This window comes from Hyperolius riggenbachi, chromosome 12, assembly GCF_040937935.1.
Source record: "Hyperolius riggenbachi isolate aHypRig1 chromosome 12, aHypRig1.pri, whole genome shotgun sequence".
NCBI classification, from domain to species: domain Eukaryota; kingdom Metazoa; phylum Chordata; class Amphibia; order Anura; family Hyperoliidae; genus Hyperolius; species Hyperolius riggenbachi.
The window spans coordinates 81186509-81200002 of NC_090657.1; the positions used below are offsets into that span (position 1 = coordinate 81186509).

Genomic DNA, 13494 nt, shown 5'->3' on the forward strand with positions numbered 1-13494 from the left:
CTTTTTTTCTGTCCCCCATTGGGCCTCCTTCTGTCCCCTTTGTGCCTCCTTCAGTCTCCCTGTGACTCCTTCTGTCCTCCTATGTGACTCCTTCTGCCCCCCTTTGTGCCTCCTTCTGACCATCTTGCAGAGGCACCAGGCCAACCAGGAGGTCACAAATGCTGTGCAGGGGGGGGCCTTCCTACAGCCAGATGATGTGTCCCCAGGTGGTGAACAGGCTTGTGGCATCTGACAGACGCCACGCCAGTTCACTAGCCGCAGTCCATAAGCTCACTTCTGCAGCCTGTGGAGTCTGTGGGTTCCGGCAGGCAGAGCAGGGCTACGGTAAAATAGTGTCTGAAGCCCTGCACTGGAGACTATTTGTGTCGCCATTGCAGGTCTTGGGGTGCAATTTTCCCATAGCCCAACTCTGCCTATCAGTGTGAGAGTTTTGCAGCCAGAGTTGCTGCACGAAGATCATCGGGGGAGCTGCTGCGTGCCAGAGGGAGGTTGGGAGAGGAGTCTTCTGCAGGTGAGTAAAAATTTTTTTCTTATAGGTGCAGGTAGGTATCAAGGCTATTAGGGTAACTAATGGGAAGGGGGGGGGAGAGGAGCCCTTCCTACGTGTATTTTTTCTGACCAAACGGTCAAAAATTGCATATTTTCTGGTGAAACGCCATTTTTGCCTCATACTGATGGAACGAAAACGGCGCATGTGTTACATTTAAAAAAAAAAAAAAACATTACTGAGCATGTGCAACACACATAACACAGCAAAAACTCGGTATACAGAGGCGCCAGAGTAGAGTAAAACGTTTTAAAAACCGCTTAAAAGGAGAGGGGGATGTTAAGATGGACTCACCTCCCTCTTACAAAAAAAGAAAACTCACTTGAGTCTCAATAAAATAGAATTGTCAAGTAATTTATTCGACTCCACAAATGCAACGCGTTTCGCGGGCGTGACCCCGCTTCCTCAGGCAAAAATGGGAGCACAACTGGAATAAAAACAATATACACAAAATAACTACCCACAGAATTGCAACAATTGGCGCAGCAGATAATTGGTAGAGAACACATAAAATAATTGCTACATAAAGCATTGCTACAAAAAAAAAAAAACATTTTCCGCCCACATAAGCACAGGGCTATGCAAACAAGCTTAGATGTCAGAAATCAAATAGATAAGGCTTAATACTCCCAGATTAAAGGAATCATATTGTATGTCTCAAAGTTAAACAGTTACATGGTAGAGCTGGGTATAGGCCACGGTCTATTCCCAGATAGCATATAGAGCTTTATATGGACACAAAAAGGATTAAAATAAACTGCAAGCATAAAGTATAAGATAACTTACCTCAGTGGGTCAAGCAATAAGTTTGAGCGCCTCTGTCTAGTCCACCCTGGGTGGAGGGGTGCATCCCCATCTACTATCTACAGAGAGCGACTTCTTAACCTGAGTGGGGTCAGGTCCTAATGCTCCCCACCTGCATTTAGAGTGGTTGCCTGTTGGTAACCCGTGTTTGTGAGTATATATATATACATAAAATTGTATTGAACTCTTCATTTTACCTGACAATACTGCACCATATTAGGCTCTCGATTCTCTTCTTGTTTTTAAGCACACATAACACAGCAAATGTATTGCATAACGCACAGCATGCAGCACCTTCTAAATAATGCTACACGTTACACACAACGCAACGTGTGCACTGTGAATGTCGCACAGACTTTGTGTACAGCAATACACAGCACAGCAGCGTTAGTCTGTGGTTTAATTTTTATAACATGCGACTTTAACGTCCCACTGTGAAAGAGGCCTTAATGATGGCTAACATGGTACAAACTCTACTGCTTCAACCTAAGGAACAGACTCAAACTAGATTCATAGATTCAGTATATAGCAATATTGATGTGCTGTCCCAAGGTAGAGGAAGAATGGGGAGGATTTAAGGATGATACATTACCCTAATAATGCAATTTCCTTAGCAGCTGAAAGTTTTTTCCAGCTGTCAAAGTCATCAACTATGTCTAGACATCTGAGCAGGGCTTTGTATTCTCTCCATAGCTGTCAACAACACACCAATGACCGTATGACCACAGCTCCCTCTGACAAGGTTCTGATGTTTGCAGATGATGCAAGTAATGAGGAGAAGTCTGGTGCAGCTAGGTGCCTAGTGAGACAACTCTGTTTAACTAATGCTTAATACTGTGGAGATGATAGTTGATTTATGAATAAAAACATCCAGCTCCTGCCCTTAAAGGGGAACTGAAGAGAGAGGTATATGGAGGCTGTCATGCTTATTTCCTTTTAATCAATACCAGTTGCCTGGCAGCCCTGCTGGTCTATTTCTCTGCAGTAGTATCTGAATAACACCAGAAACAAGCATGCAGCTAGTCTTGTCAGATCAGACTTATAAGTCTGAACCACTGAAACACCTGATCTGCTGCATGCTTGTTCAGGGGCTATGGCTAATAGTATTAGAGGCAGAGGATCAGCAGGGCTGCCAGGCAACTAGTATTGTCTAAAAGGAAATAAACATGACAGCCTCCATATACCTCTCTCTTCAGTTCCCCTTTAAAGATAAACACTTCAGCTGCCACCCAAGTAGAATCATCAAAATACATTGGTCCCTAGATTAATTTTGGTTATGCTACAGAATTTTTTGTGGCGATTATGGCACTTTAACTGCACTGCTGTGATTTCTGTTTGGAGCTAAACCACCACTGCTTTTTTTACTGGGTTTTATTTGTTTTATCTACACTAGTGCCTACTAGTCCTTTTTTATGCAGTTTGTTGCTATGAAACCACATTATGCTACAGTTTTGATAACGAAGTAATGATATCATAATCTGTAATGTGAAGCATTTTAAGTAGCCCAGGAATTAGGCCACAAACAGACTGTATTGTAGAGCAGTGTTTGGCCGCTTTTCCACAGGAGGCTGAACCGCGCGTTCGTCGGGAAGTTCAGCATCTTGGCTGCCAGACACAAACACCTGTCGGCTGCAATTACATGCAGCTGTTGGCAGCGTTTTGAAATAATGTGTGTGTCACGTTTGACTCATGGAAACGTTATCCTGCAGCCAAAAACTGCCTCTTGTCGCGTCTGAGGATGGCAACCGCCATACTCAGATGCAACTACATGGGGGGCTGCCTGTCCTCTGCCCGTACCAAGCGCTAGCGAGTGCCCGGCTGGTGAACTGGTGCAGCTGACAGGTATTGAATTTATTGTATTTAGCTGTAGATAGAAAACAGACCTAAGTATGTGTAAATGCCTGTGGAATGCAGAAGTAACAGATGTAAGGCGGATCAGCTTATTTCGGCGCGTGGCTCTGAGAGCCGAGCGGCAAAACTGGGCGCCCCATAGTAGCAATGCTATGCTGCACGGGGCACGTAGCAGTAATTCGGGGTCCTGGAGGCTGCCAGACCCCAAATTACATCTCCCTCCGAGTTGCGACAACTCGGAGGGGGAATAGTATTTAACGGCAAATGTGAAAGCCGTCATTCGGCTCTCACCGCGCCGAACTGAGCAGCGCCGAAATGACATGCACCCGATGTATGGGGTGCCAGAGCTGCAGCCACTAGGGCATGCTCCATGGGCAGTGACAGTAGCAGAGTCTTGCCCAAGGTCTCCTACTAAATAGGTGCTGGCTTACTCATCAGGAAGAGCCAAGATTTGAACCCTGGTCTCCTGTGTCAGAGGCAGAGCCCTTAACCAGCACACTAGCCAGCCTCCAAACTCTGAATAAAAAAAAATATCTCACACAAAGGAGGCCCCCTGGATCGAAGTTTAATTGGTTTGTCCTTCTGTGGAAGATCAAACAACCCGGATTGGGATGAGTTAGGGGGAACAGGCTGGAGCTGCACAAGAGTGATGCTCCATTGCTTTGTACTGCAGCAGACAGTTTGCATTTTATGTACCTCATTCAATACAATGAAGGGACCTAAACATATATTGAAATGGAATAACAAGCGTTCATGATTGCTGTGGTCTTTACAGTTGTATGCTGTGAAAGAGGAACTTCACAGAGTCAGAATGGAACTGCAGGTGGCCCAGAGTTGGACAAGTAGAGATCAGTGTGAGAAGGAGCTGCTATCCCTCAGGAAGGAAAACAGGAAGCTGAAAGAAAGCCTAGAACCGCCAGGAGAAAACAATCAGGTGAGTAATGTTGTTGTGGTGCAGACAGCACTCTGCGATTTTACATATTTTTACGCCAGCAGAGCACCACACATTGTGCAAACAGTGCAACTCGCAGTACATGGGTAACATGAGCGATATACTACTTGGAGGGATGCTAAAGCCAGACAGTATGGATGAGTGTTGCCAATACTCCCACCAAGGACTTGTATATCACAAAAAGAGGATAAAAATACCGGTAATCACTGAGAGGGGGGCATGGGAAATAAAACACCTGGCCCAGATGGTATCTATTTTTCAGTATTTAAGCTCAGTTTTTGATAAATCACTGTATCAAAATAGTAAAATCATAATTGCAAAAAAAAATACACAAAATTTTGTGTAATTACAGGTATATGTGTAATTTTTATACAATATTTTTTGTAATAGCTTTGTAATTACGCATAATTTTGAATTGTTACAACCAATGTTTGACTTTTGGAAAAATTATGATTGATTACTACGGTATTAATTTTGGTGTAGTTAACCCAAAATTATAAAATTACTAGTAAACACAAAATTATGCACGGACTTACGATTTAACACAAAATGACAATGAGACATTACAACAGAATTGAGTTTAGCGAAAATTGTGAATTAAACAATTGAACAAGGCAATTTCTATTTACAATTAGGTTGGTTATTAATTATTGACACTGTCTAGAAGGTATATGCATCATGGACAAAGAAGAAAAGTGATTCAAAAGACTTTGAGTTGCTGATAGAACCATTATAGAACCAAGCTAAACAGAAAAATTGAAATTCAATAATTAGGCATAAGTGTTTCCAATTCATTTTTGTGTGTGTTCATGCGTGCCTGTGTGAGTGTGTGTGTCAGTGTGTGTGTGTGTGTTTGGCCTAGTGCACACCAGAGCGGTTCTGCTGCGGTTTGCGATCCGCTTGCGGGTGCGGATCCGCTAGGGTAATGTATTTCAATGGGCTGGTGCACACCAGAGCGGGAGGCGTTTTGCAGAAACGCATACTCCCAGGGTGCTGCAGATTTTGGATTGCGGATGCGCTTCTGCCTCAATGTTAAGTATAGGAAAAACGCAAACCGTTCTGAAAAACGGCACTTCAGAGCGGTTTGCCAGGCGTTTTTTGTTACAGTAGCTGTTCAGTAACAGCTTTACTGTAACAATACATGAAATCTACTACACCAAAAACGCTTCACAAAACCGCAAAATGCTAGCTGAAACGCTACAGAAAAAGAAGAAAAAGCGTTTCAAATTCTGCTAGCATTTTGCGGACCTGCTAGCGGTTTTTGGTGTGCACCAGGCCTTTGTGTGTCAGTGTGTGTGTGAAGGGGTTTGTCTTTCTTTAAAGGGAAGGTCCGAAGAAAAACTCTGTCATGGGGTCCCCTCCGTTGCAGATGCCGACCTCGCCAGGTCAGCATCTTCTGCACCTGCGCTAGCGTGCTCACATTCGTGCTCACATGGCCTGGAGCATTCTGCGCAGAATGCTACCAGCCACTGGATCGCAACCGCGCACTTGCATAGGTGCAAAAGATTCTGAACTGGCAAGGTCGGCGTCTGCTACGGAGGAGACCCCATGACACCACAGCTGCGGCGAGGGACATATCGGCTGCCAGGGGCTGGAGGAAGCCCCAGGTAAGTAGATCTTGATTTTTTATTTTCCTCGGATGTGTCCTTTAAGTTTTGTGCTTAATTTATGTGCCTGACTTTATCTCCTTGCCCATTGTTTGTCTGAAGGTGGAAGTGGATGTGGAGCAAGGCTCAGGAGGCGAAGTCTCAAGTTCTGAAGAGTTGCTGGCTCAACTTTTTGATGCAAAAAAGAAGATTGCTGCGGGAGAGACACTTGAAAAACTTGTAAGTTACTTCCTTTGCAGCTCTTGATCAGGGAAATCATGCTTGAACCACCTACAGTATGCACAGCACACAATGTATAGCTAGAAATCATGGCGTTCCAGAGACAACATTTCATGGAAACAGTAAATTTGGGCGCATGAGGCAAGTGGACAAAAAGGGTGCCGCCATAGACTGCCATATTAATTATCGTTTGACGGGCGTCCACCGGGTAAAAAGAGCACCCGCGTAAAATAACATTTTATCATTACAGTATCTTCTCAAAAAATTAGCATATTGTGATAAAGTTCATTATTTTCTGTAAATGGTTTACTGACCATGGTATTACTGTGCTCAATTGGCCTGCCAACTCTCCTGACCTGAACTCCATAGAGAATCTGTGGGATATTGTGAAGAGAAAGTTGAGAGACACAAGACCCAACACTATGGATGAGCTTAAGGCCACTATCAAAGCATCCTGGGCCTCCATAACACCTGAGCAGTGCCTCCATGCCCCGCCGCATTGAAGCAGTCATTTCTGCAAAAGGATTCCCGACCAAGTATTGGGTGCATAACTGAACATAATTATTTGAAGGTTGGCTTTTTTTGTTTTAAAAACACTTTTCTTTTATTGGTCGGATGAAATATGCTAATTTTTTGAGATAGGAATTTGGGGTTTTCATGAGCTGTATGCCCAAATCATCAATATTAAAACAATAAAAGGCTTAAACTACTTCAGTTGTGTGTAATGAATCTAAAATATATGAAAGTCAAATGTTTATCAGTACATTACAGAAATTAATGAACTTTATCACAATATGCTAATTTTTTGAGAAGATGCTGTACATTTTTGCTAATTTATGTTTTCCACATTTCCCCACGATCATTGTCGTTAACATATTAAAATGTTATCCCTTACTGTTTGTAAAACATTATTATTCACAAAATAAAGCGATCAGTACGTAACGTAAATTGTAATATATTTTATCCTTTACTGTTTTTAAAACATTATTCTCCACACAATAAAGCGATCACTAAGGGGGTCTTAGGTTTAGGCACCACCAGGGGGGTCTTAGGTTTAGGCACCAGCAGGGGGGTCTTAGCTTTAGGCACCAGCAGGGGGGTCTTAGGTTTAGGCATCACTAGGGGGGTCTAGGGGTTAGGGGTAGGTACAGGGAGGGTTCTGTGTGAGAGTAGGGTTAGGTATAGTTTTAGTAAAATTTTAGTAATACTTACTAATGTTTTACCACACTTATTACGAACTTAGTTATATTTATATCATCGTTATAAACAATATTTTCAGATTTTATTATAAGAAGAAACAATAAATGAAGGTTATTCACAATAATATACAATTACAACAATTAAACATATATTATCGGTTTTTTTTTAAGAAACGTAATTATAAGTTTCACTTTTGAAACAGGGAAGATTAACGTTTTCACAATTGCCGATTTCATACACATTATTTAATGATTTACACATTTGTAAAACATTATTTTTAAACGAAATACAGCACCATATTTTTATAAACGCTGTTAGTGCTTATCGTTTACACCCCTCCCCCTTTTTTTCCCATCGCCCTTTTTTGACGTACGCACATTTCATTCATCATCCTCTCCTGGTGTACATTTCATTTTAACATCAGCAAATTACACTTGAAAGTTTAGAAAATGGCTGACACTTTTATTATGTATCTTATTTATGCTTGTCACATGTGACACCCTCATTGTTCAATCGTGTTTTGCCGTTATACAAATCTAGCTGTGCTCTGGTACTTGAACTTGAACACAAAACTTTTGAGAAAGCCATTTGCTGGGTCTTCCTGGCTGGGTCTTCCTGGCTGGGTCTTCCTGGCTGGGTCTTCCTTGCTGGGTCTTCCTAATCTTGCAAAACTAATCTCAGGATAGGTAGACAGACAGAGCACTAACAGCATATATGAGATGGGCAACCATCATGGAAGTACTTACAATTCTCCAACAACATGCCAACAGAATGTCTGGTGTCTTGAGCTCCAGACTACTGCATCTTTCACTGACCCTTTCCCCGCTGTGCTGTTCTGCTCTTCCTCCTTCTGATTCCTTGACTCCCCACCGTGCTCCAATTTCATGGATCTCTTCAGGCACCAAGACTGTGCCTTGTTAATCCAGTTTTTCCCTTATCTCATACTATTACCAGGCATTACCACCTTGGTGCCATCTTTCTGAATCTGAACCTGTCCAGTCAATGAAGATTCTGTTGAGCAGTCAGTGTGGTTGGTCCTAGTCCTGTCAGTGGTCAAACTGACAACATTGCGATGCCAACATTTGTAAAATCCCTGCGTCACCATAGAGAACCATGACTTCCAGTGTGACATAGAGCGACGCAAGTATATGCATTAAAGTAGCTTTGTCCTAGCGTCGGGGGTGCGGCGAAAATATCACTTCCATCAAAACGCGACATACCGTGGTAGTATGAAAGTCCCCACAGACTTTCATTGCATGGTGGTGGGGTGCGGTAAAAATACTGCTCCCCACCACCCCGGTGTGAAAGGGACCTCAGTGTTTTAGTTTTAAAATCCTTTATTGAAGGTTTATAATACAAAATGTCTAAAACGCCGAGAGCAAAAACCCACACAGGGGCTATAAGAACATCTATAAAATCCAGAGGAAACATTCAGTAAAGAGAAACAATAATAACAAACTACAAATAAACCAAGAGGCCCAGGGATGCAACATCAGATATATTTTATCCAGAGAAAACTAAAACTTGGGCATAATGTCGGAAAGGCCTGAGTTTTCCAACCATGTGATCCAAGGAGACCACAACAGTCAGTGTTTGTAAGTCAGAGGTATACTTCTACAACATACATAGATTAAAGCTGGCCATATAACAATTAATTCCTTGCTGAAAATAATCAATTCAGAGGGAATCGATTCCTACCATGTGCAGCACATCAATTTCCAACAGATTAGAGGGGATCTATTGAAAATCGATTGAACTGCAGCGTTGCACTGTTTAATGCTATGGACAGCAGATCTACCGAGGCTCTCTCGCTGCCCCCGATTGAGCAACATTTTACGTCCTGTCTGATTGATTCTTTGGATTGATTTTAGGTATAAAAAAAATCGATCAAAATTCAATTGATCTGACATTATGGGGAATCGATTCACAACAGATGAATCAAATCTGCAGGGAATCGAATAGGAAAATCGATGAGTGTATGACCTCGTTCACAGCGCTGTGGTGCAGTAAGCTGTGTTATAAAGCGGCTGTTACACCACACTGCAATGCACCACCTATATGACGTTCACAGTGCATCGGTTGTAACGGTATAACAGTTGCGGCTTGGTAACAGGTTGCAGCACGGTATAACGGGTTGTGGCATGGTAACACACTGCTTGCAGTGCGTTACTGCTAAACGAGCACATTAACAGGTACAGTGAAGCATATGTTTCATTGACTGTATGCTTCATTCTATGTGACGCATTGTGGCTGCAACGTGCAGTACTACTTTTTTGTTTTGTTACATTGCGTTCCTTTCATACAGGGAGTGCCACACAACGTCTCATTGTGAACATAAGATTAAGGATTTGCAATATCCGTCTGAGACTGCAAATCAGTCAAGGCTTTCCTTTCACATTTCACCATACCACCTGCTTGTAAGCTGCGTTTTAATAGGCTGTAGCAGTTCAACCAATTGTTCCTCCTTTCTTACAGCTTACAAATGAAATGAAATGAAATTTAACATACTGAACTACATTTTCATCTTTAGCTCATTTGTGCATATTTTGTATATTTTATTTGCAGTGGCAGGAAGAGAAAGAGACCATGCTTCAAGAGAGTCGACTTTTGCAGTCCAACTATGACATCTTGAAGAAAAAGACAGAAGCATTCCACAATCAAGTTGCTGAACTACAAAAAGAGCGTGACCAGGTGACTCTTTGTCATTAAATGTTCTCAGTAGTGCGAGACTAATTAGGGGTGCCGTTTAAAGTTGTTTTTTTCTGCCAGTACAACAACAAAAACATTATTATTTTACTTAAAGGAAAACCAAGGTGAGATGTGACATGATGACATAGACAGCATGATGGTCAGCACAGTGGTGTAGTGGTTAGCGCTCTCGCCTTGCAGCGCCCTATGCGTTTCGTCACAATTATGACTCATCAGGGGCCCCTGATAAGTCATTACTGTGATGAAACGCGTAGGGTGGAGCTACGTCCCACGTGACCGGGTGGATGAAGAGCGCAGGACACGGGGGATTCAAGGCAGCGTGTGTGGAAGCGGCTACCCGGGATTCGCCTAAACACTTGTACAAAGCGCTTTACCTCCGACGTTTGCCAGCAGCAGCCACTGATTTAGCAGATGCCACTCGTTAGCCACCACTGCACACTGAAGGGGACATGCTGACTGCACACATGTTATGTCATTTATTTTCCTTGGAAATGTTTTATTTGACAAAACTACAAAAGACACTGTACCTATGTGCAATCAGACAAAACTGTGTTTTGGTCCAAAAAGTTTGGCCACCCCTGCTTTAAAGGGAAATTCAAAATTAATTGCAAATGTACCATACATATAAAAGTTTCATAATTTCATGTTATTAAAGTTTATTGTGACTTCTCAACTTACAGAGCAAAGTCCTCAGGACATGTCTAAAAATAACTTCCAGATTACCTTTATTACATAGCAGCACAACAAGGCCTTTCTTCCACTTGCATGCCTTGTTAGTCAAGCCAGAAGGTGGAATGCTAAAGAAGCATGACTTTCCTATTGAAGCAAAACCCAAGTTTTCCTCCTTAAAATAGAAGTTATTTGTGATAATTCAGGTTAGAGCGAGCTTATGATGTCTCCCACAATGCATCATTTCTGAATATGCAAATCATCCTTTGCTGTCCCTGTAAGCTAACCACACCTCCAGAACCACTCAAATGCAATGATGTATCAGCTTGTTAATTGTACAGAGCCACAATAATCCAACACACATACAGACTGTTTCGGATTGGTTGATCGTCATCAGTGCATGGCATGGATTAATGTGGCTCTATGGTATGGTAGTAGTGTAGTAATAGTGGAGTAGTGTGGCTCTATAGAACCGCATCAATCCACGCCATGCACTGGTGAGGCCTGTACAAAGCCACAGGCACATTTTGGAGTTAACCTGGTCAATGCCCAGCTAGCTATCAAACAATACATAGGTGTTATCATTTTAACAATATTAAGTTGTAGAATAGATTTTAGAGTGTATTAGGGTTGAGGGCTATGTCTTGTGAATTATTTGTAGTGACAAACTGAATCAAAAGCAATAACATGTTTCTTTTCATATATTTCTCCCTTTAAAATGTAGTAAGAGTAAAATAATTACAAAAAAATATCACCCCCACAAAGCCTAATTTGTCCTGAAAAATAACAAGATATTGATCATTGAGGTGTGATAAGTAGTGATAAAGTTATTGGCAAATGAATGAGAGGAGTACTGAAATGTGAAAATTGCTTGCCTCCATAAGGTGAAAACAACTCGCAGGCTGAAGTGGTTAAGAACACGTTTTTGTTCTGTTATTGCAGGCATACCGAGCTCGTGACTTGGTCCAGGCTGACATTTCAGGTGTCCTGGTGGAGAAGGACTTGCTGAGAAAAGAGGTAATGGATCTTACTGAGTCTAACTCAGAATTCAAGCAACAGATGCAAAGTTTGGAAGCGCAGCTGCAGTCGCTAAAGGTTAGTTATACTGTACTAAACAACATAATAATAAATGGTTTGGGTGACAATTTGGGGGTACATTCTCATTCTGTCACTATGGAAGAGGGGGCGGAGCAGAGGCATGACTCCTGACTGATCAGCACAAAACTGGAAAGGGAACAAGCCTTGGCTTAAAATCATCTAATGTGTACAAGGCTACTTGAAGAAATAGAGCATTAGTAGCACACATATGAGTCCCATCGTGTTTCCAGTACAGGAAGAGTTAAGAAACTTCAGTTGTTATCTATACAAAAGAGCTGCTCTGAGCTCTCTGACCCAACTTGGTCCGCTACAGTGCTTTTTCTGAAGCATTTATCTCAACCTGTCTCTCACTGTTTCTTGACTTCTTGTTTCTTAAAGGACTTACGAGCTGAAGCAACAACAAAAAAGTTAATTACCTTAGCTGAATGTCATTAGACATTAGAATCGCCGCTTTAAAACTCCTCTGCCCGCGCAGTACTGCGGCTGCGCAGGATTACAGCCCTGGGAGCGCACATCGTCGCTCGGTATACTGTTATACGTCATGTGGGCGTCACCACATGACAGCCCACATGGCTGACTGCACTTCGAGCCGGCCGCGCCCCCTCAGCACAGAATACCAGCGCTGAGCGAGGGAGGACGTTACCTAGCTACAGGATTTGTTTACTGCAGATTTGCAGAGTACATTATTTTATTCAAATCTGCAGTAAACAAATCCTGTAGCTAGGTAACGTCCTCCCTCGCTCAGCGCTGGTATTCTGTGCTGAGGGGGCGCAGCCGGCTCGAAGTGCAGTCAGTCATGTGGGCTGTCATGTGGTGCGCTCCCAGGGCTGTAATCCTGTGCAGCCGCAGTACTGCGCAGGCAGAGGAGTTTTAAAGTGGCGATTCTAATCGTCATGAGCTAAGGCGACCCTGGCCCGGGTCGGGGCCACTAATGATAGCTGGATTAACATAACAGAGGGTCTAAAAATAGCAAGGGAGGCACGGATCGTCTGCCCTAAGGTCTGACATTCACAGGGGCGTAGCAATAGGGGGTGCAGAGGTAGCGACCGCATCAGGGCCCTTGGGCCAGAGGGGCCCCGAGGGGCCTTCCCCCAGCTGCAGTATTAGCTTTTATATTGGTCCTGTGCTCATAATAAGTACTTCTATAGATACTTTGAACAGTGGTAATCATTAACAAACTGTTCCCCATCCCCTTCTTGCACCTCTGACACTGTAGTTGCCATTGGCAGGTTTTGGTGCGTCATATCAATTGTTATGTATAGATTGCCTGGGGGGCCCTAATGTAAACCTTGCATCGGGGCCCACAGCTCCTTAGCTACGCCACTGGACATTCAGCTAAGGTAATTAACTTTTTTTTGTTGCTTCAGCTCGTAAGTCCTTTAAGTTCTATCTGCCAGGAAGGTCAAAGGGCCATTAGCTCTACTCTGTTTCATCATTTAAAATACAGAGTGTAATTTGTAAACTGCAAATATTAGAGAATGATGCAATGTTATAAAAAAACGATATGCAGTAATTGAAAATAACCATATGAGACTCTTTTCTTTGCTACTAATGTTCTATTAATTATGCTTACTACACATATAATTCCTTATATCATACGTTTTTTTTTTCCGCTTCACTGTCACTTTAAAGGACATAAAGAGAAAAGAATAAAATCAGCATAGCATATTTTTGCTTTAAAGCAAATCTGAAGCAAGTAAAAGTATGATATAATGAATTGTATGTGTAGTACGGATACTTAATAGTACATTAGTAGCAAAGAAAAGAGTCTCATATTTTAATTTTCAGTTATATAGCTTCTTTTTTTAAAAGTGGACCTGAACTCAGAACTTCTCTCT

The 13494-nt window shown here is 42.4% G+C and overlaps 1 protein-coding gene across 1 annotated transcript in view; it reads left to right on the forward strand.

The window, feature by feature from the left end:
- Positions 1-13494, forward strand: part of CARD14 (caspase recruitment domain family member 14) — a 123462-nt gene that overhangs the window by 40703 nt on the left and 69265 nt on the right. The window contains exons 6-9 of the mRNA XM_068262430.1: positions 3978-4136; positions 5864-5980; positions 9746-9871; positions 11501-11653. Of these exons, the coding sequence (XP_068118531.1) occupies positions 3978-4136; positions 5864-5980; positions 9746-9871; positions 11501-11653 (555 nt within the window). The remainder of the gene's footprint in view (positions 1-3977; positions 4137-5863; positions 5981-9745; positions 9872-11500; positions 11654-13494) is intronic.